The sequence below is a fragment of the Chinchilla lanigera genome, unplaced genomic scaffold, assembly GCF_000276665.1.
Source record: "Chinchilla lanigera isolate Chin_1 unplaced genomic scaffold, ChiLan1.0 scaffold00010, whole genome shotgun sequence".
NCBI lineage: Eukaryota > Metazoa > Chordata > Mammalia > Rodentia > Chinchillidae > Chinchilla > Chinchilla lanigera.
In genome coordinates, this window is record NW_004955411.1 from 32,934,573 (window position 1) to 32,960,746 (window position 26,174).

Consider the following 26,174-nt stretch of genomic DNA (forward strand, 5'->3'; position numbering starts at 1 on the left):
ATCATCCCAGGGCACCCCCCATATTTGTTTTGTTTTGCTTTTTGGAGAAGCCACAGAAATTTCACTAGGTTTTTCACGACAGACCTGATGAATCCCAAGCTAATATGATAGGCGATTAGGGCTGGGACAAAACTAAGCAAGAGGGCAGACCCGTCGGCATGGAGACCTAGGGCGCATGTGCAGAACACAGAATCCGGGAAAACTGCAGTTGTGGACCGCGTCTGTGGGACAAGCCCACAAGCGCCATATTCCATTCGTCATTTACATCTGGCGGAAAACCAAGTGGGCCTTTGATAGCACACAAGGCCAAGCGAGTTTCTGAGAGGACAACTTCCCAAATGCCTGTTTTCATGGCGAGAAGCAATCTTTTCGTACACAAAAGAGCCCTGCCATTATCCTGGTGGGTGCTATGAGCCTGCTCACTGGCCAGTTCTCACTCAGCAGAACGCATTTCTTTGCTAGCGCCAATAAATGTAAATCCCTACTACCTTTTCTGCATGTCTTGTCCAATTCTTTGTTCAGGACACCCAGAATCGGGAAAGAATCTCTTTGGGACCCAAAAGCTGCTAACACTATGACCTGCCTGCTTTGTAGTTTATATGACGCACGCCTTCTGCCGGGCTGGCACCTTGCTGCCCAGCCTATCACTGGGATCCACTCACCAGTGTCAGCTGAGAGTACGGGTTTGGTTGTTGCCAGGACAAGCTCTGTTGAAGAGAGAAAGATTTCAGAAATGGCTTCGTCTCCACATCTGTGTCTCATTTACAGATATTTGTGTCTCCCTGAGAAGTAACTTGTTCACAACCAGAGCTGCCCCATAGAAAAAGAAGCCACTTCCTAATGGAAGAAACAGCCAGAGAGGAAGTGGTCAGGTAGAGCCTCTGTGAGACTTGAGGGCACCCCACTTCTGATGAAGACGGCCTTTGGTTGCCCGTGGTTGTAAAATGACACCTAATGAGGGTTTCCTATTTCATAGAGAGCAATTTAGAGAAGCAAGGTTTGGGGTGTATCCCGGAGTCAGATGCAATGGAAGATGTGTATGCTGGCCTTGCAACATGTATGAAATGTGTGGAACCAACTGTAAGGCTCAGGCCCTGTGGTAGAGCTGCAGAACGGAGCATGGTGAGATGGTAGCAAGAGCAAGTTGAGTGCTACACGGAAAGTCTTTGGACCCAAAGAAGTTGCTCTCCCACCCCGGCTAGCGTCGTTACTTAACAGATGGCTGAGCCAGTCTTGGTTCTAGGACATGTCTACTCTCTTTCTCCGGTCCTTACACTCTCAGTATCAATTCATGGTCCAGCACACTCGCCTGACCTGGTGGAAAGCCTTGTTTTTAGCTTCACCGGCCATCTTGTCCTCTGGAGAAAGTGGAACTCCATCCTTCACGTGCCAGGAGCCCCAGGCTCTCGATGGAGATTTTAAGCATGCAGGTCTAGGGCTTTGCTTAGAAATTCAGAGTGAAGGAAAGCGAAACCTTTTCTAAAAATGCTGCTGCTTCCTTGGTGAGGGGAGTTTCCGGGAGCCTGGGCGAGCAGGAGTAAGTGCTCCTCTCTAGCTCAGCGTTTTGGTGAAGCCCATGTGTGATGATACCACTGTGACCACAGAGGAATTTACCACAGGAAGTGTCCCAGCTGTTGCTTATTAGCATTAGAACAAATTACACAGAGCAAATTGTTAGCAGACTTGTTTCCATAATCTTTAACTGGTGGCAACAAGTAAGAGTGATCCTCTTTCAAGCAAATGCTAGATTTCCAAAAATCCAGCCTCCAATTGTCCATGAAGGGATCGCCTTGGAGTAGGACAGCCCTGGGAGAGAACAGCACTCTGGGAGCTAAGGCCCCAGAGCCCTCCGCAACGCGGCGGGCCCAGGCCCAGGATGGGCAGACGTGGCTGCCCAGTTACACTTCACAAGATGAAAACAGGCACGTCTGTGCCTCTGGCCATCTGACCATCTGCTGGGGGTTCTCAGGGTGGCCCTGTCGTGCCAGGGATGGGGGTTTAAAGCATATGGCGAGACCATGGGGGAGGCAGGCAAGTGTTCAGTCTTTAGAGTGTGCTTATGATTAAAAAAAAAAAAAAAAAAAGAAAAGAAAAAGAAGCAAGTCAGGTCCTGCACAGGTTTGTACCCTCCTCCTTAACAAAATGTGGCAGTTTAAAAAACAGTCTGCTCCTACCCAGTTCTGTGTCTTGTTACCTGAGGCTTACGCAAAAGTGAGTCACACCCCTTCCTCCTGTAGCTCCACTGGAGAAGAGCTGAGAAAGAGCCCTCCGCGATGGGTAGCAGACAGCGCGTGCCTGCCGCGTATGCTCGCGAAGATCTGGCCGTATCTTCAGAAAGAGAGCAGAATATTTTCATCCTCTAGGGCTTTCTGTCAATGACTAAATTCAAGTCCCCAGTCACTTCTGGGCATTTCTAATTTCCCCCCAGAGGCTGGACAAAATTCTCCTTTCAAAAAAATCCCAAAAGCTAATTTAAAAATAATTTTAATTAGAAAAATAAGATATACTCCATACAGAAATACAGACACAGGTCATTGCCACATCCTGGGTTGGGACTGTTAGAATAGCTGCTCTTGGATTGTTTTCCTGAGAAATTTATGATTTTGTCCTCCTTTTTCTCTCTCCAGGAAGCTATGCCCAGCCCTGTACTCCTTCCTCAGGGATTTAACGTCACAAGAACCTTCTCCTGAGGTTCTTCACTGTTTTCCTGCAGAAAGGAAAAGCCTTGCAGCTTTGCTGAAGGGAGAGGGTGGGGCCTGGTATCCTCTCTGGTGGGACTGAACAAGGGCTTCAGAACTGTGCCCTGCCTGGCGCTCTTCCAAAATGTCTCTTTTCTCTCACCTGGAAGCCTGAGCTTGAAATGTCCAGTTTGCTGCCCAAGGGCACAGGCCCAGAACCCTAGAACCCTCCAGGTTCCCCAGCTGTCTCTAGGGTACACCCTGCTGGCCTAAGAGAGGACTGCTCATAGTCACAGCCAGTGGGTGACTAGGGACTAGGGCCTGGAGACAAAGGCAACTAACATTTTAAACCAAACAAAGGCCTTAGTTGATATCCTCTCACCCACGCCCTAAGGCTCTTCCAATTGCAGTGTCAGGCAACACACACACACACACACACACACACACACACACACACCATCTTTTACCTAAAGTCTTCACAAAGGAAATAATGTGCTTCATAAAATATTTAAAATGCCTTAGGCAATAGAATTGTCTCTTGATTTTTTTTTTCCAAGTGTTTAACGTACAAGTGTAATTGGAAATGTTTAGAACATGAACACACACTTTAATTTGAAATTATGCAAAACAATATCACTATTCATTACAACCTGAAACCAAGCTACCACAATGGAATAACAAGCACCGTATCTGTCAGTGTGAGGCCCACGTAGCTCTCACTTGGGCCCGAATGACCCTGTGGGTGACCCTTTAAGGTCTGTTTGGAGGAAATGGTCTGGCGTGTTTTACAGTTGAAAAGTTCTTTACCTGCCTGGTTTGACAAGATTTTTGAGAGGGCTGAAAATTAATTATAATTGCAGTATTGCTATGATAATTTGGTCAGCTAGTTGCATTTTGGTACAAAAATAAGCAAAAGGAATTTCCTCTCCAGGTTCTTTTCTGTTACGGCAGCATTCAGTTTAAAAGTAGTGAGATTTTTCAAAAGTCAAACCTTAAATACCATGGCTTCGGCAATCTGGCCTGCTTAAAGTTCCACGCGGATGGTATGTCACCTGGGTGGCAGCAACTGCACAGGGACGCAGTGCCAGTTTTCTCCTAGACTTGAAACAGGCACGAGGCTCCTCCTGGAAAATAACCCAGGCATCCCTTTGACATTGCCTGGGGCTGATTTTATTGGGGCACCAATGTTCCTGTGTTTGTAGACAGGGAGGCCTGGTGAGCGGTATAGGACATTTTGAAAGTTTAATGCTGCAAGCCGTCAAAGGTGGCACATGCCCGCGGAGGCAGTACCTCAAGTGCGCAAGGACAGAGCCAAAGCCAGGGAGCGAAGGACCTGGGCTGCCGCAGGAGCTTCACACCCCACTGTTTTCAAGCTGGCAGTTCTGACTACGTAAGTGCTGGGCCTTCTGGGGGGAGTTATCCAACTTCAGGGCAGTAGTGAGCACTTACATTAACCAACCTTTGAGGGACAGGGACTGTTCATCACTTTAAAATCTGAAGATTCCATCTTAAGGCCTGATTCACATTAGTTTTGCCATGTGCTGAAACCAATGGACATTCTGCTCTGTGATACCCTGATCAAGCTCAATTCAGTAACTTTGGGACACTCTCTTCTCTGTCACAATCTAAATCAGCCACCATTTTTGTATCCAAAAAAGATTTTGCTATGATGCATTTTCTTCAGTGTTGCTCCTTAAAGTGGGCCCAATGGCATACCGTGGAATGTGTCTAATGGTCTTCATTTAAATTCTGACTGATTTATAGAGGACCGATCTGCAGATCTACCTAGGGCTGCCTGCAAGACCGTGCAGTTCCTGTGCCACATGAGGGCAGCTGGTCAAGGGGCGCAGGGACTTGAGATCTCATCCAATTCCACTTGCCAGCTGAGACCCCTTCAGGCTTCGTGCTGGAGGAAGCTGACTCTCTTCTACTTCACAACTGGGCCAGTGCAGACCCTGAGGTATTGGCGACTCTCACCTTCCCTTGGATCAAAAGGTCTCATCTCTGACTCTGTAGATATTCTTTAAGAGAAAGAATGTGCCTATGGCAAAGGTGAATTTGTTTTGATGATATGTTTCCTGTTTTAATGGGAGGAAAGAAAGAAGAAAGAAAGAAAGAGAGGGAGGAAGGGAGGAAGGACAAGGATACAAAGACTAGCAGAGAAGAGGCCATCCTCCTGCCTACTAAACTGTGGATTCATTATACTTCTCTGGACACAGCTGCGAAGGGGTAAAAAAAAAAATCAATTTTTTTCTATTACTGCATGGTGAGGAAGGAAACCTATTTGTAAACCGAATTAAACCCAATAATAGCATGTCCGTGTATTTGTTGAGGACTAGAAAAATTAGCCACAGATAAAACTACAGAACCAGCGATGTCATTAGAAATCAGAACTCTCCCATTTCAAAGCTTAGTGGAGACATTCTTCTTAGCTCGAGAAACACCCATGGCGAAATGACACTAAGATTCTTCAGCAGGCCAGCTCCTCGACACCGCAGCGACCCAGGAGGGGAAGGGCCCGTGAAGCCCCATCTAGGCAGCTGCCTTTGTGGCTTGTGTCAGTCAGTCACGAGTGGATGGGAGCGAGGACCCCCTAGATGGTGGCTTCTTCCCGAGTTGCAATGTGCGATGCTAACTGTGGGATAAATTCCCTATTTCTGTGTAAGCTGGACGTTGTTCCTAGAAGCCCTAGCCCAGCCACTGAGTTCTGAAGGATCCAGTGACTACAGTCAGTGGTCCCAACATTTCATAAACAATCTGCCCTCTAGTGGGGCAACACAGTACTTCGGATAACTAGAGAAAGAATCCCTCTTTTTCTATCAGAGGGAAAAAAAAATTCAAGTTTTCCGGACAGTGAAGATGAGGCGGTCATCCTTAGAGGTCATCTTCCGTGCTGAATCCAGCAAGGCTCATACTGAAAGGTCGCCAGGTCAGAGTAGAGGCGGGGCTGCCGTGCAGGGCTGGCAGCCCTGTGCCCTCTGCAGGGACAAAGTCTTTCTCCCAGCCTTTGAACACTCCAGGGCTCACCTAGGCAGCAGCCTTCCTTCCCCCACTACCTCATTACAAAACAGCACCCATTCTATGAACAACAACCATAGCAAGAATGTTAACAATAATGGATTTTGGGGTAATTTTTTTGGCAGGTCAGTAAAACATACAACCCTTTCAAAAAGAACCACATTGACTAAAAAGGCAAAGATACACATGTTTTATAGAAAGGTCAAGTCTTTGTGAGTGTTAATTTGAAGAGGAGACTGTGCTTCATGATTTAGCTGGATGTTGGTAAGGCAGAGGGTAATCTTGCGATCTGGTCTTGGGTTTTGCTTCTGTCTTTCGGATAATTTCAGAACTTGGCTTGCTTGAGTTTGTCAATGTGGTAGCAGAGCTTCAGGGCAGGTCCCAGCTTCAGGCCCAGGTACTTCATGATCATATCGCTTTTCAGCAGCAAGAGAGCATTACCGTCAATCTCCTGGTGGGACAGGATCAGAGAAAGAAAACTCAGACAATGATTGGTGTAATCAAAAGGTGGCTGACGCTAACAGTGCTCAGGGCAGGTGGCTTTATTTAGAGAGCATATTTTCTTGGTCTTCGGGCAAGATCTCCTTTTTAAAAAAAGTTAAAGCAAAGAAATACTATGTGCACCTGTTCCCATCATCTCCCTGGAGTCATAGGCTACACTGGACCATTCATATTCCTGATAGAAGAAATCAACGTAACCCCACCTCTGATCCCAGCATCCCGTGTATAACATTTGTTACCCAAACAAGGGCTAAAGGAGTGAAAAGTGAAATCTACTAGACCCTGAGATGAGAGCTTGCCTTTTCATCTCATCCAAGGGGTTGGCACTGGGCTCTGACTCCCACCCATCACCCTACTCTCTTCTTTGTTTTTGTGGAGGCCTTCCTACCTTTAGCCAACTACAGAACTGCAAATCACACTCTGTGTTTCTGGCTCTGTCAATAATATCAGACAGTGTACACACTGCACCTGCTTTATCTCAGGGTTAGTACAAAGAAATAAGAAGGGAACGAGTCAATCCTTTGAGGTCCTAAGGTTGCTCCCTTTGTCTCTAAAAATAGTAACCTCCAGAATGCATGTGAGATTCATGAAGCTAGCCAGGCTGCTTTCCTCACTCACCACATGCTATTTTCAGGTTGGGGAAAGAGACACAGGGGACTCAGATCACTGAGCAAGGTTCACCAGCCACTCTCATCTATCCATCCATCTATCCATCTACCTATCCACCCATCACCCATAGATCCATCTATCTATCCATCTATCCATCCATCCATCATCCCTCCATCCATCCATCCATCTATCCATCAATCTATCCATCCATCCATCATCCCTCCATCCATCCATCCATCTATCCATCAATCCATCTATCCATCCATCATCTATCCATCCATCCATCCATCTATCCATCCACCCATCATCCATCTACCCATCTATCTATCCACCTATCTATCTATCCATCTATCCATCCATCCATCATCCATCCACCCATCCATCTATCCATCCATCATCCATCTATCCATCCATCCACCTATCCACCCATCACCCATAGATCCATCTATCTATCCATCTATCCATCCACCCATCATCCATCTACCCATCTATCTATCCACCTATCCATCTATCCATCCATCCATCATCCATCCATCCATCCATCCATCTATCCATCCATCATCCATCCATCCATCCATCTATCCATCCACCCATCTATCCATGCAGACATCACCCATCTATCTCTCTGTCCATCCATCCATCCATCCATCCATCCATCCATCCAATACTGATGGAGCACCTACTCAATATCACTTACTTTCTGTGTCTTTGATATAATGACAGGGGTGGGGGGAGCTCATCTGTGGGTCCCTCTGAGGAGCATCATTTCCTGCTGTTCCTTCTTTACCCTACCTCCTAGCTTCCCACTATCCCCTACCACCCTGGAGAGAAATCCAAACTCCTCCTGGCCAATCTGTCTAAGCACACTGTAAGGCAATGTTAAAAATATGCCTAATAAAATGCAAATGTTGAATTAGAAGAAGGTCCTCCCTGGATCTGACAGTATGATTTCTATGACAGAATTACCAAGTAAAATGAGGGGGAGCGGTTGGCTACAGTGACAGGCAGAATAATGTTCCTTCCCCTTCCTCCAAGACATCTGCATCTTAATCCCTGGACTCTGTGTTTAGGTGACATAGCAGAGGGGAAGTAAGTCTGCGGGTAGGAGTCAGGTTGCCGATCAGCTGACTTTGAAGTAGGGAGATTAAACATGGATTATAGGAAGGGCTGAAGGTCCTTAAAAGTAGGGGAAGAAGTCAGAAGACAGGACCATGGCGAGGGCAGCCTATGAAGGATTCAATATTACTGGCTTTAAAGCTGAGGGAGGGGGGAATACAAAGGAATGACTACAGGCTTGGAGCTGGCACAGGCAGGAATCAGATTCTCCCTAGCACATCCAGGAAGGAATGCAATCCTGCTGCCCCTGGGTCATAGTTCAGGGAGACCCCAGCAAGGCTCCTGACCTACAAACTGCAAGATAAGAACTTTGTATTGTTTTAAGCCATTAAGTTGTGGCAATTTATTATAGCAGCAACATGGAACTAATAGAGTAAGCTTGGTAGATAAAACACTAATTCTCACCTTTGTTTTTTCATTTACCATCTTTAATATATTTCAGAATTTCCTAAATAACTGTAACAGTGCCTGCTAACAGAAGGCTATCTGTAAGCCAGGCACCACGCTGAACACTTTATGTGCGTTTTCTCCTTTAATCCGCAAAGCAGCTGAGGAAGAAGCACTCTCCCAGTTTGCCTGGCATATTGTAGGTGTGCTATAAATGACTGTTGGAGGCACAGACAGACGGATGCGCAGGAAAGCAGGCGCTCCTGATGAAGGCCAAAATGAGAACAGATGGGACCAATATCCCTTACGAACAGAATCAAGTGGGTGTGTTGCTCTGAGAAGCCTGTGGTTGCATCTGTCATCCTCATCTCTGTCTCCCTCAAGGGTGCCCCAGGGCTCGGTCCCAACCCTCACAACTGGGGATCCTGAAACACCTCCAACCCCCTCCCCAGCCAACCCCACCGCACACTCACGTGCTTTCTGAAGAGCTCCACATGCGGCCCCAGAGCCTGCGGGTCAGCGTCCTTCACGAACCGGACCACGTCTTCCACGGTCCAGGTGGAAGGGTTTCTGGTCCTCGCCGGCCTGGTGTCCTGGCCATCTGCAGGGAGGCTTGAGGCTGGATGGAGTGAGCAGAGAGACAGAGGAGGCGGTGAGGTGTGGGCCCGCGGCCTCAGCGCCTACCTGGTGCTGCCCACCATTTCCAGCTGGGGAGGAATGGGTGAGGGGAGCAGCTTTGTGCCTTGGAGTCCAAGGTGGGGCCAAGTGACCTCTGGTGACTGGGAAGGCAGTGACTGGCTGCTTCGTGAGGAGCAGGGAGCCCGGGGCCGTTCCCATCTGTGCAGGAGCCCGCTGCTCTCCCAGGGAAGGAAGCAATGGAATAGGTCTTCCCTTCAGCGGGCTGAAGTTCTGATTCAAGTTGGAGTTTTTAAAACCGCCTTCTGTCGGTTCTGTCTCAGTGGGTCCTGGGCCTCCTGACACTTGGTGACCAAGGCAAGTAAGCCAAGATGAATGTCCAAGTGGGGCGCTGAAGGGAGCTGGGCGCTTGTATGACTTCAGGCCGTTTCAGCGCCATTGGCTTCACTCTGAGACGATGAAGACACATTTTGTTCTCATTGTTGGCCTCTGCAGAATGGCTAATCTCCCACCCCCACCACAGAACCCCTGACTAGGCGGGCTCCGTGCCTGTCTGAACACGCAGAAGGAAATGCGTCACCGTACTCGCTGCCCAGGCACACACGGAGGCCATCAGGGCCCTTACTCTGCCCCTCCCCACCGCACTGAGAGCTCCTGGACCGCCTGGGGCTGCCCCTGTGCCTGGCCCAGAGCCGCTCCTTGGGAACTGGCTGCATGAGCGACCCTCTCCTTGCGGCAGATGAAAGTGGTTAGGACAACGGCGCGGAAGAGTATCATGAAGTAGTTGCCTAGAAACAGCCAGGGCTCACCTATTCTTGTGCACACCCCAGACCAGCTCATCCTCGTCCGCAGAGCCAGTTCCTCTTCCTGTCCCCGCTGCCTCTACCTCCTCCCTCCTCCTTGCTCCCACACTTACTTCTTCTGCAGCACCGGGGAAGATGCCTCTGGGTGCTGAGCACCTTGTCTCTCTGCTGGATCTTGGCTCAGCACCTCTTACCAACCCCCGTGATGGTTTCCGATAGGTCTCCTTGCCCCAGACCTTCTCTTATTCAACAGCAAAGAATTGCCACCGGCTCCTGCTGCCCTTGGGACCCAGCTCTGTCTGGGGATGTCTCGCAGACTCTCCGAGGGTCCCCCTCGCCTAGGTATTGCACCTTAAGGTCAATGGCTGCCTTTGGTCTCACTAGTACTTTCCCTCCCTAGACGGAGGGAGAAGAGTTTTGGTGGCACAGACCTCCAGACAGATCCTGGAGCAGCTCCCTGCTAACGATCTGAGCACGCCACCTCGGTGTAGCACGACAGTGCTCCCAGCTGCAGGGGCCAGTGTGAGGACTGAAATGGGGGAGGGCCAGGCCCTTGGGCTGACCTAGGTCAGGCGTTTCACAGAAGGGGGGAGGCTCCCTGCCTCCTCAGTGCTGCCCTGTGCAACCTGGTTCGGCAAGCTTGCCATGGCCAATGTCTCCCCACCCCTTTCTTCACCCGTAGCTGGTGCGTTGGCTTCTGCCAGGAGACATGTCCCTCCCCCTGCCTCCCACAGAAGTCCCACTGACTGGCACAGCCCAGGGAACACCTGCTGTCTGCATGAGCAATGTTGCTGTCTCTCTCTCGCTGTCTGAATATCTTCTGCCTCTCCACTTTCACCCCAAACCATTATTCTTCTTCTGCGATGCTCTCCACACTCCACTTTGTAGACCAATTGTTTGTAGGCTTTTCTCTAGCTCACAGCTAGAGTTTAATTTCCTGAGAATTCCCCTGGGCTTCCAGAATTTACTGAGCACTTTTTCTGTACCTGGGCTTGGGTGAAGTGTTTGGTAAAAAATGAAACATGATCCTCTAGTTACAGAGGTCGTACATGACAATGCCTCCACGCTTCCAAGTAGAGTAAATATATTTGAAGTGTGTCTTCGATAGGTATGAAATGCATCAAGAGGTTTGCAGAAGCAGTCCAGGTAATTTACGCAGAAGCCTTGTATGGGGAATCTTTAATTCTATTTTAAGGCTAGAAAAAGGTCAAGGCTCTGAAAAGCGAGCAGCTTCCCTACAAATAATTCTAAATTAGAAGTTGAGAAGCCTTTGCTTATTTATTCTTCAGCCTCAAGGCAAAGTGGTTTTCTGCTGTCTCTTTCTGCCTCCTCTTTTTTTTTTTTTTAACTTTTCTATATTTATTTATTGGGATATGTTTGCAATATGTAAGATTTCCATCAGTCTTGGGGAGCTGGTGTACGGCCATAGCTTAACCATTTTTACTTTCCCTTCCCCTCCCTACTCTCTCCTTTCCCCTCTTCCTTCTTCCCCAGACCCCCTTCCCATTCCACAAATCTGCCTCCCTGTTTCCTATCGTCTCACTTTATTTTTCTTTTTAAATTACTTATATTTTGAGTTTCTTATATAAGAGAAACCACACAACCTTTAACTTTCTGTGTCTGATTTATTTTACTTAGCCTTACGATCTCAAGATGCATTCGTTTTCCTACAAGTGACTCAAATTGACCCATCTTCATCACTGAGTAGTACTCCATTGTGTATAGATACCACATTTTCTTTATCCAGTCACCTGTTGATGGGCATATAGGCTGCTTGTATAACCACTTTTTTTTTTGGTTTTTTTTTTTTTTTTGGTTTTTCTCCGGTACCAGGAACCAAACTCACGACCTTGCGCTTGCCAGGCAGGCGCTTTTGCCGCTGAGCTAAATCCCCAGCCCCTTAACCACTTTTTTTTAATGTACCAAGGCTTCATTAGTGCTGAGAAAAATACAGCATCGCATTTCCCAGTCTGTCCTAAATATATAATGGTTTGGTTGGGAATTGGATTTACTCTGTGATTTTCATTGCCTTTCCCTTATTGGACCTTGAAGGGTCCTATAAGGCGCTTTGGCATAGGGCATTTCGCTGGGAAACTGTTAATGCCCCCTAGAGCTGTCTGAATCCTGATGCATGCTTTTTTAAGATGATTTCACTCCATTTAAAGACATCTGCTCTCAACATAGGGACGAGGAATCACGGAAATCACATTTGTCTTTGGGGTCCACCCATCAGAGCACGGGCGTTAATCAGGGTGGTAATAGATGCTCTGACTACAAAGGCGGGAAGTCTTCAGTCCAAGAATGATTTTAGAATTATTTTAGAGCGAGCAGAGGTCAAATCTAATTTCCCTATTTGCCAGGAAGGGAAAAAAACCAGCACATTAATAGGATCATTTGCAAGACCCTAAAGCCCTTTGAGCGAGTTCAGGAAAATGCTTTCTCCTCAGCCTGAACATCAGGGCAGGCAGAGGGCTGGTTTGTCTTTAAGGAGGATGCCTTTGGGGGGTGACTGTGGAGGACAGAGAACAGAGAACAGAGTCAGGAGGCCGGCTCCGGGCCTACAAGCCGGAGCTCGTTGTGGGCATTTTTCACCTTTTTGGGACAGAGCAGCAGCCGCGGGTGGGCTTGGGAGCGTTTCTGAGTGGGCCTGTTAGTCATACAAGACAGTGAGCAGCAGGAAGCCCAACTCGTACCTTGGGACTTGCTGCTCATCCAAAGCACATAAACTCACACTGGAAGGAAAAAAATGGAACTTTCCGCAGCAGGTTGGCAAGCTTGTTACAGGGGTCTGTGCTCACAGAAAAAATAAACACCCCTCCCCAGCTGCTGCAGAAGTGTCAGGAAGACAGATGGGGCCAGACTGACACAGCCAGGGCAGCCGGATGTGATGGGTGGATGGCGAGCCACGACAGAGGGAACACATCTGCTCCTCCTGGACCCTGCGTGCGAAGCACTTGCCCCGCGCCCTGGGAGACGGCAGCGTTCTCCAGCGGAGACCCCTGTGTTCCGTCACATTGCTCCGAGGACTACAGAGACGCACAAAGCAAAACCCAGCGCTGAATGAATGTATAATTACATCTTGTTTCTAAAGCTGAACTCATAGTTAGCAGAAATAGAATGGCTGTGAGTCAGTGTTCAAAAGCAATCCCAGCCTCTTCCAAAGCACAAGTACTTGTACCATGTGTGCAAATCTCTCTCCCTCTCTCTGTCTTACACATACCCACAAGACTGCCTTTTGCTCATTCATAATTCAGGGGAGATTTTACTAACAATGAAGTCGTGGGGGAGAATGCAATAAGCGATGAGCCACATGGCAACGGGACCATCTCCGGGCTTCTCTGTGATACAGGAGGGGCCATTCCCACCACGGGCTGCTGGTGCAGAGGAAGTTACCTTTGCACAGTGTGTCCATGGGTAAAACGCACATCGGCCTCTGGTCACTTCCTGGCTCGGACATTCTCAATGGGCCTCGGTTTCTTCCTCTATCCATCGAGCCTCTCCTTTGTTGCTTCTCAAGAGTATTTTATGAATCAAGTGAGTGTGTGGCTCAGGGTTGGAGCCTGACAGCACCTTCAAAGGAAGCCCACCATCCCTCGCAGGCCTCCTTCAGTCCCCCTCGGGCTGCTGTCATCTCCCAGCCCCTCTCAGGCAGCTGGAGCTGGCTGGAAGGGGATTCAGAGATGAAGGGAGGGGAGGGAGGGCAGAGCCGTGACCAGCATCTCTAAGTGACCTGGTCCCTGTAGAATGCATCCTTCCTGGAAATGAGGCCACCAGGCTAACCTACAATATGGGCAAAATCAGGTGGTTTAAAACAGTGCTGTTTTCACTGTTTCTATTCTAGAGTTCCCAAGATGCTATGGGGCTGTCGAGAAAGACAGGACAGAGGAGAGAGCCTGGCCACTCCTGAGGTGTTTACACAGGGTTTTCATGCCAGCGTGAGGACAGAGGCTGCCGCTAGAGGTGAGGCAGACCATAGACTTAAAGTGGGGCGATGCTGGGCCGGATTCCCGCTCGGCCACCAGCAGACACTGTGACTTCCTATAAGCAGCACGAATTCTGCCAGAGCCTCCAGCCAGCCTTGGCCCCTTTCTCCTCCCCAGCCTGCTCCTGCTGCCCTTTCCATCCAGTGCCACTATCTCTAGGCTGGACCTCCCCCTGAGATACTCACGGCCGTCACACTTCTCCTTTCCAGCAAGAATTCCAGCTTTGATGAAATGTGTGTAATAATCTGTTAACGTCTGTCTGTCTGGATTTGCGCACACTCAGAACAGTGCCCATGTGTGTCCAGTTCACAGCTCTGTCCTGAGACCTCTGGCCTTTTGTGCTCTGGAAGCATCCACAGAGTAGGACCTCACAACCTCTCTGAGTCAGGCCCCTCAGCTGTACAACCACCTACCGCACTGGGCTGTGAGAGGATTCAGTGGGATAGTGCAGTAAAATGCTAAACAGCCAGAACGAACCACAACTTAGCTGCTTTCTTTTTCTTATACATTATTTCCCAAATGGCCAGTAGATCCCTCTCCTAAACCCCACGGCCATCACTCACTCCCCTGCTCAGAAATACCTAGTTTATGGTTACTGCAGACTAAAGCTTCATCTGCTGGACATGAATCCCAAATCTTCCAGCTCGATTTCCCTCACTGTCTCACACAAACGCTTCTCTCCCTAGAATGAATAAGCCCTTCCCATGCCTCCCACACCTGGGAGCACTGGCCTCATTCTTTTTCTAGCCCTTACCCAACTCCATACCCCACTGAGGAAAAATCTAAGCCGCTGGAAGCACTGGGGTTGTGATAACAATGTCAGATTTATTTTGTTTCTGGATCCTGAATCTTGAGCTGAGTTGTAGTTGGGAATTCTATAGCATATTCTGTTCAGTGCAAAAGTCAGGGAGCTCTTGCCATCTGAAACCTTGTTATAGCTCCTGCTGATTGTATCTGTCTTCAGTGAGAGCCAGGGAAGAGCCTCAGCAAACCCCAGGGAAATGTGCTCAGGAACGCAGTCCTTCAGAGCCCACTGGCAGGGAGATGGGGAGATCTATCAAGACCGCGGGAGGCCAGCGCGAGCATCCCACAGGAGAGGGAAGGTGGCTGAGAAATCTGCCATGTCCTCGAGGCCTACGCTCCCGCCTGCAGCCTCATGCTAATTTCTGGCTTCTGCGGTTTTAAATAATTTTGATTAACACCCTTGGGAGAAAATCCATTTCTAGGCTTCCTCCAGCATGTATGACTTGGGTCAAACCCTCTGAAAGAGGCATGGTTTCTTGATGCCAACTGATTTCACATAGGATGTAATTTCAGAGCAATGTTGAACAGGCCTTTGTAGGACCCGCAGTACGGCTGCAGGCAGGCAGGTGGGTAAGAAATGGGCAGGGAGGCCACTTTAGTATATTGCCACTCAGTTCCAAGTAGTAGAGCCCCTTGGTTTCCAAATTAATTTTTAGCTGTGCAAATTTTGTTCAAGCAAAGCACATAGAGAACCGCATTCTGAGCCAAGTGTGATGGTGCATGCCTGTAATCCCAGAACTTGGGAGGCTGAGGCAGGAGAATCATTTCGAGTTAGAGTCCAGCCTAGGCTACAAAGTGAGCTGAAGGCCAGCCTGAACTGCACAGTGAGACCCCATCTCAAAAAGACAACAACAACAACAAAAAAGAACTGCATTCTGCAGATGTGCAGAGGCCCTGTTTAAGAGAGGTGCAGGGGCCGGAACCCTGTCTGCTCTCATCCATTCTCCTCCACACACTAGGACCTCAGGGGGCCTCTGGAAACCCTTCACACATAGCTGGGAGACCCCTGGAGTAGTTTTGAGAGACAAAGGCTTTAGAGTAGGTTGAAGTCAAATCTGGGCTCAACACTTGACTGACTCCAGATCCTCACTTTCTTCATCTATAAATTGGATGTGATGCAGTCTATTTCTTATTGTAGATTACAAACATGTTAATTTAAAACAAATAATAAATAACATATGGAGAGTGCTCCCTAGTAGATGCTCAATAAAAGCAAGGCTCCAGCAGCCCCCTTAATGCAGGCTCCAGCAAGCCCCTTTGCTGAGGCTGTGGCAGATTCAAATACAAATGAGAGAACCCTCAAAGTTGGGAGATTGGGGCCCTAGCATGGGTGGGAGAGAGTCTGCATTATGAATGAGGGGCCTACGGGCCATACCATAGAAAGAGAAAAGAGGAAAATATTTCTAACCAGGGCTGTGGCTGAGACTGCCTGTGGGCATCCACTATCTTCCTTTGTAATAGAATCCCTGCTTTCTGTTTAAATTGTGTTTGCCTGAAACTGAAACCACATTTCCCAGCTTCCCTTGCTGCTTGTGGCCCTGTGACTAACTGGCCATTGGAACATAAGTGGAAGGGTAAAGCTCCCCCAGAGATGCTTGGCATGACCTCTGTCCCCCTTTCTTCCCACTCACTTCCTGTCTTGCTCCTGAGACTGTGCAAGGCGGAGCAGCCCCTTCCGGTAACCTCGGTGACATTCAGTGCTCTGTGCAAGGCACCGGATACATGGACACTTTGGAGCATGGAACAGTTCGTGTCCTCACAAAGGACAAATAATTTCATTTTCTTCCACCATATTACACTCACTTCAGTTCTTACATCCAACAGCAGCTTTATGCCAAAAGTAGCTCTGTGATTTCCAACATTTTGCACCCCGGGGGGCTCCTGCCTCTGCGAACAGCTCGAATGTTCAAGGTTTTAGGGAAGGGTCTCTTTAATTTTTCTAAGTTGCAAAAAAAGACAACCAGCATTCAGGAGAGAGCTATTGCTTTGCTTGCAGCAGGAAGCAGCAGGCGCTGGGGTGCTGTTTCTCTGATCTCTCCTGAAGTCCCGAGCGCAGGGGCTCTCCTGGGTGGGACTGGCTCCCGAGGACGGGGCTTTCTAGAGTCCAGGGTGCCCTCCAGCAGCTGTCTGGCAAGATTGCTTGGTGAGGTTGCGTTTCAGGAGAACAAAGAGCTGCTGCAGTGGGTGGAAAGGAAGCACAGGAGCACAGCCCGGGCCCGGCCAGAGGAGGCACTGAGGGGCTGGAGGCGGGGACTGCTCTGAGGGCCTTTGAAGGAAGCGGGATTCTCCTAACCAAGCGTCACAGGCGGACTGGGGTGGGGCAGATGACACACGTTTCTCCAGCCAAATCTGCCTCCCTCCTACTGCTAGAATCCTGCACTGAAGACGCACGGCCTGAGATGTTACCCACATGAGTGGGACAGAGAATTAATATCTCCTTTGTAAGAAGTGGCAATATCTTCAGGATTAGGCCTCCATTCAATCAGTGCAGTGTCTTGTGATCACCACCCTGAGAAAACTGGAATACAGTTGAGCAGAAGAGAGGGACAGAAAGGGACATTTAAAAGGCACAGGAAGGCCAAGGCGTGTGTTACATTACCACATCTGTTTGCTTCAAGAGAAGCCCCATATCTCTTGGGGCTGGAGGCTGGGGGCCTCAGCCCAGGTGCTGAGGAGCCTCCAGAGGGCACCGAGCCGATGCATGGAACACTGGTGGAGGCGGCAGGGCCTCCCCCAAGATGGCAGTCTCCAGAGTTCAGCTTCTTGCAGTACAGCAGGCAAGGAGGCAAAGAGCCCCTGTGGTGAAAGTCAGAGGAGCAGGGGTCCAAGCTGTAGCGGTTCATGCCTGTGGGGTTTCCCAGGCACTCGTCCATGGTGACTGTCTTGACTAAGCAAGAAGGCAGTGCAGAGAGTGGAGATCAGAGAGCAGTTCAGGCAGCTACCTGAGTCTTAGTCATGGCAAAGCCCACACTACTGCCTGTGAGGGCAGAAAGGAGGAGAAATGGACGCCACTGCGTTACAGACAGCACCCTGTCAGCAGACTGGACATCTGCCTCCCCAGTTACAGCATAGTTTGGTAGGAACTAGGAGATAAGTCCTTCCTTGCTTAGAAGAAGAAGTCATTATGTTGGTACTGATGACTCGGAAATGAAATCCAAGCCAAAGCCTCTCCCCCAGTGGCCCCTGCAGTAGTCTCTGCTGGCTTGTCACGGTGTCCCTGCTCTCTCCTCCCTTGCCTAACACCATTACTTCCCTCCTCTGGCCCAGAAACACAAAATCAGCTTAACGTCCAAAAATAAATTAATGTAATAACTATATTGACAGAATTAAAAAAAAGACTACATGAGATGCAGAAAAACATTTAACAAAACCCTATACCTTTTCATGATAAAATCACTGAACAAATCAGGAATAGAAAGGCACTTTCTTAACTGCAAAACTCTTATAGCTGACATAGCTAATGGTGAGAGATGGGATGCTGTTCCCTAAGATCAGAAACAAGAGAAAACAACTAGGTGAGAGCAAAAAAGATCTCTTATAGATCCCAAATCCTAAGGAATCCACCACTGGAACTAATGAATTAGTTTAGAAAGTTGCTGGATAATAAGGGATATGCAAAACAATCGATTGTATTTCTACACACTTTCATTGGATCATCTGAAAATGAAATTAAGAAATTAAGAAAATAATTCTTCTTACAATAGCAGTAAAAAGAATAAAGTACTTAACAAATTAAACAAAAGAAATTCAAACTTACACTCTGAAAAGCTATAAAATGTTGTTGAAAGAAGTTTTAAAAAGTATAGTGTTGTGGTTTGGGTCTAGATGTCTCCCCAAAATATTATGTAGTTTTAGGTGAGCCTTTTTCTGAGGTAGAGAAATCTAGGGTGTGTGACTGCTTTGTAGTGCAATGCTAGGATTAAGGGTGAGTGATAGCTGGATCAGTCCACTGATTGGATTGGCACCAGCCTTTTCCCAGCAGCCTGGATAGACTATAAAAGGGGTTGAAAGATGCTGTTGTTGCTTTTGCTGTCTTCCACTGCCATGAACTATTGCTCCTCTGCCATGCCACCCTGCCTTGAAGCCAGCCAAGGATGGACTGAAACCTCCACAAACTGTGAACTAAATAAACCTTTCCTACTTTAACTTTGGGTGTCAGATATTTTGTCTCAGCAATGAGAAAAGTGACTAAGACATATAGCAAAATGGATAAAGAAACATGTTCACGAATTGGAAGACTTATTAAGATGGCAATATACCCAAACTGTTGTATAAATTTGAAAAAACTGTCAGAATCTTGGCTGATTTGTTTAACAACTGATTCTGAAACTCATATGAAATTACAAAGGACATAGAAGAGCCAAAACCACCATGAAAAAGAACTAGAGTACTCCCACTTCTTGATTTCAAAATTACAACAAAGCAACAGAAGTTAAAACATGGATGTAGGGCTGGGCAAGGTGGGGCACACCTGTAATCCCAGCACTCGGGAGGCTGAGGCAGGAGGATCATTGCGTGTTCAAGACCAGCTTGGGCTACAAAGTGAGTTCAAGGCCAGCCTGAACTGCATAGTGAGACCCTGTCTCAAAAAGATGAAAAACAAACAAAAAAAGGATGTAATGGGCGCAATCATTAATGGGTGTAATCATGTAATGGGCATGAATCAGTGGAGTAGAATTGAGTCTAGAAATAAACCCATGTGTTTTTATATTCAACTGATTTTCAGTAAGCATTCCAAGACCATCCAGTGGGGGAAAGAACAGTCTTTTCAATGATGCAGGGACAGCTGGGCATGGTGTACACGCTTATAATTCCAGGACTCTGCTAGGCCTGAGTAGGAGGATCGCAAGTTCAAGTCCTACCTGGGCAATTTAGCAACTTAAGAAGACACTATCTCAGAATTTTAAAAAAAGGGCTGCAGATGTAGCTCAGTGTGAAGCCCCAGTGTCCAAGTCCTACTACCAGAAAAAAATAGAGGAAGGGGGAGACACACTGGGATAACTGGGATCCCTGAATATCCAGTTAAACATGAAGATAATCCCTTGCTTCTCTTATACATAAAAATCAAATCAAAATTACTAAAAACCTAAATATAAGACCAAAACCCATAAATTCTTAGAAGAAGAGATAGTGGGTAAATCTTTATGACCTTGGATTTGGCAAGGTATTCTTAGATTTGATACCAGAAACATGAGTGACCAAAGAAAAACAGATAAATTAGACTTCATCAAAATTAACCACTTTCGTGCTTCAAAGGGCACCATCAGGAAAGTGAAAAGACAACTCACAGATTGGAAGGAAATATTTACAAAATCATATACCTGATAAAGGGCTTCCATCTAGAGTATATTAAATAGTATTACAACTCAACACTTAAAAGAAAACCCCATATAAAATTGGACAAAGGACTTGGATAGATACTGTGTGTGTGTGTGTGTGTGTGTGTGTGTGTGTGTGTGTAAGTATATGAAAAACATTTCACATCATTAGTCAAATCAAATTAAGAAACACACAGGGACACTGCTTCCTACCCACTAAGATGGTTATCCTAGTGGATAACTATAACTATATCCTATTCCAGAAAAGTCAGATAAAAACAAGTACCGGTGTTGTAAAGAAATAAGAATGCTCATATACTGCTAGTGGGAATATACAATGGTGCAGCCACTTTGGAAAAGTGCCTAGTACTTCCCAAAACGGTTAAGGTAGAAATACCGAGGGAGCCAGCAATGGCACTCCTAAGTCTATATTAAAAAAAAAAAAAAAAGAAACATATGTCTGTACAAAAACTTGTATGTGAATGTTTACAGCAGCGTTATTCACGGCAGTCAAATGGGAAAAGCTTAAATGGTTATCAGCTGATGAACTGATTTTTTAAAAATGTGGTCTATCTACACAATAGAGTATTTGAGCATAAAAAGGAATGAAGTACTGATCCGTGCACGCCACAGTGTGAATGACTGTACCTTGAAATATCATGTGAAGGGAAAGAAGCGAACCAAAAGATCACATATTAAATGATTCCATTTATATGAAATTTTCAGGACAGCCAAGTCTTTAGAGACAAAAAGGAAGTTAGTGGTTGCTTAGGGCTTGACAGTGATGGAGGGATGATAGCTGAAGGAGATGTGGTTTTTAAAGCGACAAAAATATTCTACAACTGACTGGGTTAGTGACTGCATGTCTCTATGAATATGGTAAACACCCCAAATTGTATCTTTAAATGAGTGAAGTGTATGATCTGTGAATTATATCTCAAAAAGCTGCTTTAAAAAGACACTGGCAGAAGCCTAGTGTTTTGCAGCCTAGAGGCTGTGAACATTTTCAAGAGTTCTGTGCTGTGAGGTTTGACAGCACTGCCTGGGTCACAGGGACATGGTAAGGTGAGCAACCTAAGGGCCTGCGTGCTCTCCCCTGCCTCTTTATGGGTACTGAACTGCTGCACGATGTGTTCAGGAACCTGGAACTCTACACTTGTGCATCTCTTCCCTGTGGGTCAGAAGTCATCTGATAGCAATTACATAAAGAAGCTGGCTGTGGAGCAATGTATCAGCGCCTTCCTGAATGGAGAGAAAGGAAGAAAAACTCACATTTCTTGGGCACCTACTGTACACCAGCACCATTCTACAGCTGGTAAGCAAGAAGGCATGTGGAGGCCCCCGTTATTGGAAAGTTCTCATAGCCTGCGATACTGATCCTTCCTGTGCTCCAAATGGCAGATGCTTTGCTGCTATATATGTAAGAAGGCTACAGCTGTGTCTCCCAGGGGGCCTGGAATAGAGGAGGGGCTTGGGAAATATTTATTGAGTAAATATTTGGGCCAGCATTAACGGTAAGGCTGCTGTTACACAGAAGATGCATTAAAATTCATGCTGTAAAGGGCCAGCAGAGAAATTCATCATGTAGAATTGTGATAACAATGAAAAAACATTGAATGAGAACACTTACTCTAGTTACTACATATTTTAAATCTAAAGTAAATACGCCTACATAATTCTGATAGTGTAAGGTAGAGAATGCAGATCATTCCACAGCCTGCGCTCCATTTGGAGATGGGGGCCGTTCTGCCGCGGTGCAGCCTGGGAACGGGGACCCCGGGAACGTGCGCCTATTGGCGTGGAAACTGCTGGGGACCGCGGGTGAGGGCACAGGTAATAAAATCCAGCCTCTAGGCTGTAATCCAAATGAATTAATCAGAAGGTAAAATTGACTTCAGAGATCATCAAGCAATAACCTCTGCCTAGCGAAGGATGTGCCGGCGATTCCAAGCCTGCCCCAGTGAACAACCCCGGACAAAGCGCCAGGCCCCAGACACGGCTCTGTCGGGTGGCCTGGGGGCGTGGGGATGGAAACGAACCACCTGTTCGGCTGCACAGACTGTAGTGGCTTTCAGAGTCGAGGCGATGGATCTGTTCAAACCTTATTAAAGCGGCGTTTTCCTCGCATTTATAAATAGGAGAGCTGACACTTAGATCATAGCTGAGTGTGCGAACGACGGCTGCCAGGCTGCATCGTCACTGCTCTGCAGGCCTGGGGACCCTCGCAGCACCCAGCCCGGCGTCTCCTCAACTGTTAAATATGTCCCACGTGTGGGACAGGGCACAACTTTGGTAGAACACGGGTGTATTCATTTCCTATCACGGGACTCAAAATGGCAGAAATGCACCCTCCAACAGTTTGGGGGGCCACGAGTCTGAAATCAAGGTGGCAGCGCGGCCATGCTCCTCTCGAGCCTCTAAGCGGGGGAGCCTTCCTTGCCTCTGCCTGGCTTCCATGGTCTTCCCAGTTCTTTGTGTTCCTTGTGAGGACACAGCACTCCACTCACTGCCCGCTGCTGGTGTTCTCCCTTTGGGTCAAGCCTGTACCCAAACTTCCCTTTGTTTTAAAGACATCTCGCATTGGAGGAAGCCTGCCCTAATCCAGTGTGATTTCATTTTAACTTGATTGCGTCTGCAAAGACCTAATTTCCAAAGAAGGTCCCATGCCCAGGTACTAGGGATGAGGATTTCAGTATACATTTTTTTGGAGGACACAATTCCACCTATAACAATAGGTAAATGTTATTTTTTACAGTCATATATTTTAATGTACATCAATGCAATGTAATTTGCCCATCAGAAAATGACTTCACAGATAGGGTACCATTGCCTGGACTCACTGAAGGCCTAAATTAAAAGAAATGAATCAGCTGAAAGACATATCTTGAATAAACAGTTTAACAGGAGTTACTGAGACATAGTAGAACTTGGGAAGTTGGCATATTGATATCTGCAATGCTTTGGGCTGGATCCAAACTTTCTCTTTAGGCAGGGTGCGGTCTATACAGGAAGGCTGATAACTGAGTCTCTTACTTAAAAGCTTCCCCAAAGAGGTATTACATTCCCCACCACCAAAAAGAACCACCTGGACTCGAAGCTACAAATCACATTGCCAAAGTTCAATGCCCTTTACTTTAATTTAAAAGGTGACTGCTGGGTGTAGCTCAGTGGTAGAACGCTTGATGGGCATGTGCTAGACCTGGGTTCCATTCCCATCACAGAGATAGAGAGAAAGAGAGAGAGAGAGAGAGGGAGAGGCAGACAACTGCTAGATACATACTCTTTATGCTACTCAAAATCATTGAATCATCCCACATACAGGTAGATAAATTGTCGATATATAGAACTTGGAGTAGCTTAAGAACTTACCAGCGATATATTTATGATCTAAATTCACTTTTTAAAATTGGTCAAGACAAAGGAACAAATCTGTATTTGGAGAACCACACTCTCCAGGCAGTTCTATGGCTGAGTGCAGAATGAACACCAGATGGGGCCAGCAGACCTGGAATCAGCCAGAACAAGCGGCCTTGGAGGACAGCGCCTCCACCCACAGATGCCCAGCAAACAACAGGGCTGGCAGGTCACCTCCTCCTGGAGCTCTACAAAATCCCCTCTTGTCTGAAATCCTCTCACACAGGAGAAGATTCATCCCAGCCTGTATCTGAGGCCACTCTACTGCCACGGGAAATGTCAGCCACACAAAGCAGGGCAAACAAGAGGCTTTTAGGCACTTGTACAACCCCGGTGTCTACCCAAGAGACTAATGATGCCAGTTATAAATCATTAAATCTGCCCTCCAAAAAGAGAAAGACAGGGATGGGGAAGGGGGGGAGATATAACCTTTTTGTACGATCACAAGAGCACACTCAAGCTGAGAGACAAACACACCACTGGCACATGCACTGAAATCTGCCACATTTTCAGGGTTTGGTGTCTGAGAAACATTCAGGAAGGACAGGCTGAGGTGGCTTTTTCACCACTGTGGATCTGTTTGTGGACTATGTTTTCCGCAGCTGCTGTGCATAAAGCCTGCCCATTTGGGGACACAAAAGAATAGAACAGTTCAAGCCCCCTTGAGCCTCAGGGGACACCCATTTGTATAAATGGGAGCCAGGCCCCAGTCTCCTTGCCCGAGGACAGAGCCCCGGGATTCTGAGTCTGGAGCGTGTAGGCTCTTCCTTCCCTCCGTGGAGACCGGAGAGAGCTGGTAGGGTTGGGGCTTCTAGTCGGGGAGGGCTGGAAGGTGTGGGGCACAGCAGGGAACCTCCAAAGAGAGACGGAGGGCCAGGAAGGAGTCAGCAAGAACCAGAGAGAGAAAGTCCCAAAGCAGAAGGACGATGGAGAGAGGAGAGAGAGGCTGTGTGTGGAAAACCACAGCCACTTCTGACCAAGCCTCACTTCTCCCTGCATGCAGGATGCAGACTTCACCGCTCACAGCTACAGGAGCTTGCAGTGTTGACTTTATTTAAAAAGTTAAACTGGCACTGGCTTGTATGCTGTAACCAAATGAAGCTCTGAAAAGTAGTAATACCACCCACCTTCTGCAAAATTATTCTCACACAGTACCTATTCAGCCAATAATCACCCCAAACTCAGTCTATTCTTCTCCATCTCTAAACAGCCTCCTTTATTTCCCCCGGTGGTCACAGCGTCCAGGTTGAGGGAGCAGCTGCAGAGTGAACCCCTTCTATAGTCACCACCGCCACCTTCCCCCAGGCTGCGAGCCATTGCCTTTCTCAGAATCAATGGCCTGACCCTTGGAGGTCTGTCAGCCCAGTCACCCCACACCCTCCCAGGCTCTGGTCAGTGTCCCGGGGGCTCCAGTGTGAAGGCCTGGCTCAGCTGCTAAAGAGGTGGCAGCACCGCAGGTCCTTGTGCTGAAGCCCACTTCAGAAAAAGCAGGAATACAGCTGGCAGGGTCCAAGAGCTACGTGATAATCATCACCCCATGCTTAGCCGGGTGTCACTCACCAAGACAGCGCAGCCCGGGAGTTCTGCCTCACAGAGTATGGGACACAAGGGAGAGCAGCAGAAAGAGGCAGGGCCAGGGAAGGGCAGGGAGGAAGCAGCAGGTGCCTGGGAGCTGCACCCTTCTGCCAGCCCAGGCACAGGTGCCCTGGGGCCTACCTGGTGCTGTGTCTCTGCTACCAGGGAGCCTCGCCACGCTCCTCTGGGGACTGCAGCTTCTCAGCATGTGCGTGGTGCTGTGCGAGGCGCGGGCGCCCGCTGCCGTGGCCCTCTAGGAGACTTCTTGCGGCAGAAACCAGGCTTCCTCCCTCCCTCGTGCAGCCTTCGGAGGCTCTGGTGGAGGTTGCAGATTTTCTGTTCTGGGCTCAGTCCCGCCCCTTGTTCTTGCAGATAAGCACCTCGGTTTTCCCTCAGGGCCTCTGTGGCCTCTGGGCCCAGCCTTCCTGGTTCAAAGGGCACCAGGCCACACCACCTGTGAGGCCGAGCATTTCATTCGCTTCAATCACATTTTCCATTAACTTGGGGTCTGGCCAGTATAGATTTTTTTTTTTTCAGCTCGTGTCTCTTGCTCAGATCACTCAACCCCTAGGATCAACCTTGACTCCCTTCTGGCCCATTTAAGTGCATTTCTGTTTTTTCTCCCCTAATGAGATGCATGGAAACCGACCGTAATTTTAATGTCTGACACCTGAACTTCTCTTGTCCTTTCGGGTGTTTCTGGTTTGCTTAAGACTTTGTGCTAAGCTGTGGGCTGATTTTTTTGCCTTGGGAAATTTGGACCAAAGACCATGTTGACCAAGTTAGCCACTCGGAAGGACGAATGTCTTTTCAGTCTCAAGAAGAGAGCAGACTCCATAACCGCCTTCCACTTCACCTCACAGCTTTGCCAAGCCTCTATGCCACGGCGCTCCCAAGGGGTGGGGGAAGGCGAAGGTAGGTGGGGTTTCCCACAGTACGTGCTGTTTCCTTCACATCCCTGCACTTTTTAAAAACAAACTTTGGAGAAATTAAAAAATGATTCCAAATCAGAAAAAATAGGGGAGTGTTTGGAATAGAAGACACCTTATTAGTTTTAGCTCTGAATGAACACCCTGACTTTGAGGAAGGCCCACAGTACTTTCTAGTACAGTAGCCACCTCTTATTGATGGGCCATACCTTCTGAGATCCCCAGTGGGTGCTTGAAACCATGGGTAGGGCCGCCTCCTCTATGTACTAGGCTTTCTCCTATGCATACACACCTATGAGAAAGTTTCATTTATGAATTAGGCACAGTAAGAAATTAAAAAATAACTAATAAAAATGGAACAATTATAACAATATACTGTAATAAAAGCATGTGAATGTGAATG

General features: G+C 47.7%; 1 protein-coding gene across 3 annotated transcripts in view; it reads right to left on the reverse strand.

Moving 5' to 3' along the window:
• Positions 1–5,794: 5,794 nt before the first annotated feature.
• Scml4 (sex comb on midleg-like 4 (Drosophila)) overlaps positions 5,795–26,174 on the reverse strand; it is a 96,413-nt gene continuing 76,033 nt past the window's right edge. For 2 of the 3 annotated variants that reach the window (XM_013510902.1, XM_013510901.1), the window contains exons 6-7: positions 8,783–8,928; positions 5,795–6,147 (exon numbers count right to left, since the gene is read on the reverse strand). In XM_013510902.1, the coding sequence (XP_013366356.1) occupies positions 6,022–6,147; positions 8,783–8,928 (272 nt within the window). In that variant the 3' untranslated portion in view covers positions 5,795–6,021. Of the gene's footprint in view, positions 6,148–8,782; positions 8,929–17,134; positions 17,423–26,174 lie in introns of all 3 variants that reach the window. The other variant, XM_005377840.2, reaches the window with a different exon arrangement.